The sequence below is a fragment of the Anopheles aquasalis genome, chromosome 2 (assembly GCF_943734665.1).
Source record: "Anopheles aquasalis chromosome 2, idAnoAquaMG_Q_19, whole genome shotgun sequence".
NCBI lineage: Eukaryota > Metazoa > Arthropoda > Insecta > Diptera > Culicidae > Anopheles > Anopheles aquasalis.
This window is the reverse complement of record NC_064877.1, coordinates 3,240,503-3,242,183: the sequence shown is the minus strand read 5'-3', so window position 1 is coordinate 3,242,183 and position 1,681 is coordinate 3,240,503. Positions and strand designations below refer to the sequence as shown.

At 53.1% G+C, this 1,681-nt stretch overlaps 1 protein-coding gene across 1 annotated transcript; it reads right to left on the bottom strand.

The window, feature by feature from the left end:
• Positions 1–509: 509 nt before the first annotated feature.
• Positions 510–1,204, bottom strand: LOC126581339 (general odorant-binding protein 83a-like). Its single transcript, XM_050244915.1, has 3 exons — positions 1,086–1,204; positions 866–1,015; positions 510–771 (listed from the first exon to the last, which is right to left on the bottom strand). Exons 1-3 carry the CDS (start codon positions 1,134–1,136, stop codon positions 559–561), a joined length of 414 nt encoding a protein of 137 aa, XP_050100872.1. The 5' UTR covers positions 1,137–1,204; the 3' UTR covers positions 510–558.
• Between the last annotated feature and the right edge of the window lie 477 nt (positions 1,205–1,681).

The window sequence follows — 1,681 nt, the reverse complement described above, 5'->3', positions numbered from 1 at the left end:
GGAACAATTGCCCGCCTGCCACCACCACACCACCCTCTGGACGGGTGGAAGCTTAATCCCCACTCCGTATTGTTTCACCGGCGGCATCAACCGGTTGGCCTTGGCACCGAGCGGTGCGGTGCAGTGCACGATGCAATTGCAACAGCAGCAGAGAGTGCATTGCATTGCACCAACACCAGTGCGTCGGTCGTGGCCACACGGCGGCGATGGAAGCATCGTCGTAGCTTCGCTAACCCGGGAGTGGGGAAAACTCATCCGGAAAACGATCTAGCCAGCCGAGGTACCCATGGCAACAGAGACGCATCGAAGCAGCAGTCGCAGTAGACACCGCCAGCGTTGCATTTCTTTCGTCGACACCGAAACATGCTCCTCGGTGCCGTGTGGCGCCTTTGCGCAATGGACAAACTTTCACTTTCTTACGGGGCATGCGAATTCGCGCGACACCCTTTTCCCCTTTTTTACGCTGCTCCGGTTACTCTTCGCTGTGTCTGTGTGTTCCTTCTCTTTCTTTTTATTAACAAACTTTTAATGAAAAGCAATGGGCCGACAGCGCGGACCCTAGAACAGCTTGGCCTTCTTCCCTAGGTAGCAATCGTAGATGGCCCACGCGGTGTCACACGGGTTGGTGCGACGATGGTCACACTGTTTCACGTACTCCTTGGCCTTGTCTGCGTCCATCAGGCGGGTAAGAAACACCTCCAGCTTATCCTTCAACACGACACCCTTCTCGTCCATCAGACGCAGCTTCTGGAAGAAACATTGCACGAAGCACTGTGTGCGGCAGTCGAAGGAGAAGAAAAGTGTTAACAACCGTCCGTCCGCCCGTCCGCCCATCCGCCTTCTCAATCAACCACAACACACTAACCTTCGTTGACTGGTCCGGATCCTTGAGTTGTTCACCATCAGATAGCTTTTTGGCCGAGGTTTCGGTGATGCCGCTCGATTCGATACACTGCAACTTATAGCCTTTCACCTCCGGCAGTTCAGCAAGCTCTTTCTGCCCTAAAACCGGGACCTGGCGATAGAAAATGAATCTTTTTGACTAATTTGCAACTAGAGACACCAGTGTGTGGATGTGTGCGTGCCTCAGTAAAGGCGATGGCCACGAATATGATTAGCACTCGCGCTGACATCATCTTGCTTCGCTTCTCTGTTGATCCGATACCTCCGAGATTCGCTCAACAACTGACCGTGCTATTAGCTGGCGACCGTCTAGTAAATAACGCTTGCCCCAGACTACTGCGACTAGGAATTTTGAATTCATTTCCAACACTTACACGACGGAGATGCCTTGATCGTAGTAATTGACGCCGATTAGCTTAGATTCTCGCGGTGCCGCTGGCTGCCACCGATGGGAATCTAGCGCGCTGATCTGGTATCAGCTTGCTTATGATGATTGCGTGATTGCTATGGCATGTTCGATCGAAGGAGAGTTCGTTTGAAACGTAGAACAACATGGCTACAAGTGCATGCTCTCCTCCGGCTAATCATCAATCGTTGTCTCTCGCTTCCTAAACGCGCGAGGGTAACGAACTCGAGCCAAACGGCCAATGCATCTCGCTACAGAGCCATCATCAAAGTCCTTCCATCCTTCTCATCTCCTGCATCCTCCGGGCGTTCGTGCACCCGAAAAACCTCCGAAAAAGCCGGTCGTCCTCCTCCGTCGGCTGCTGCGGCTCTG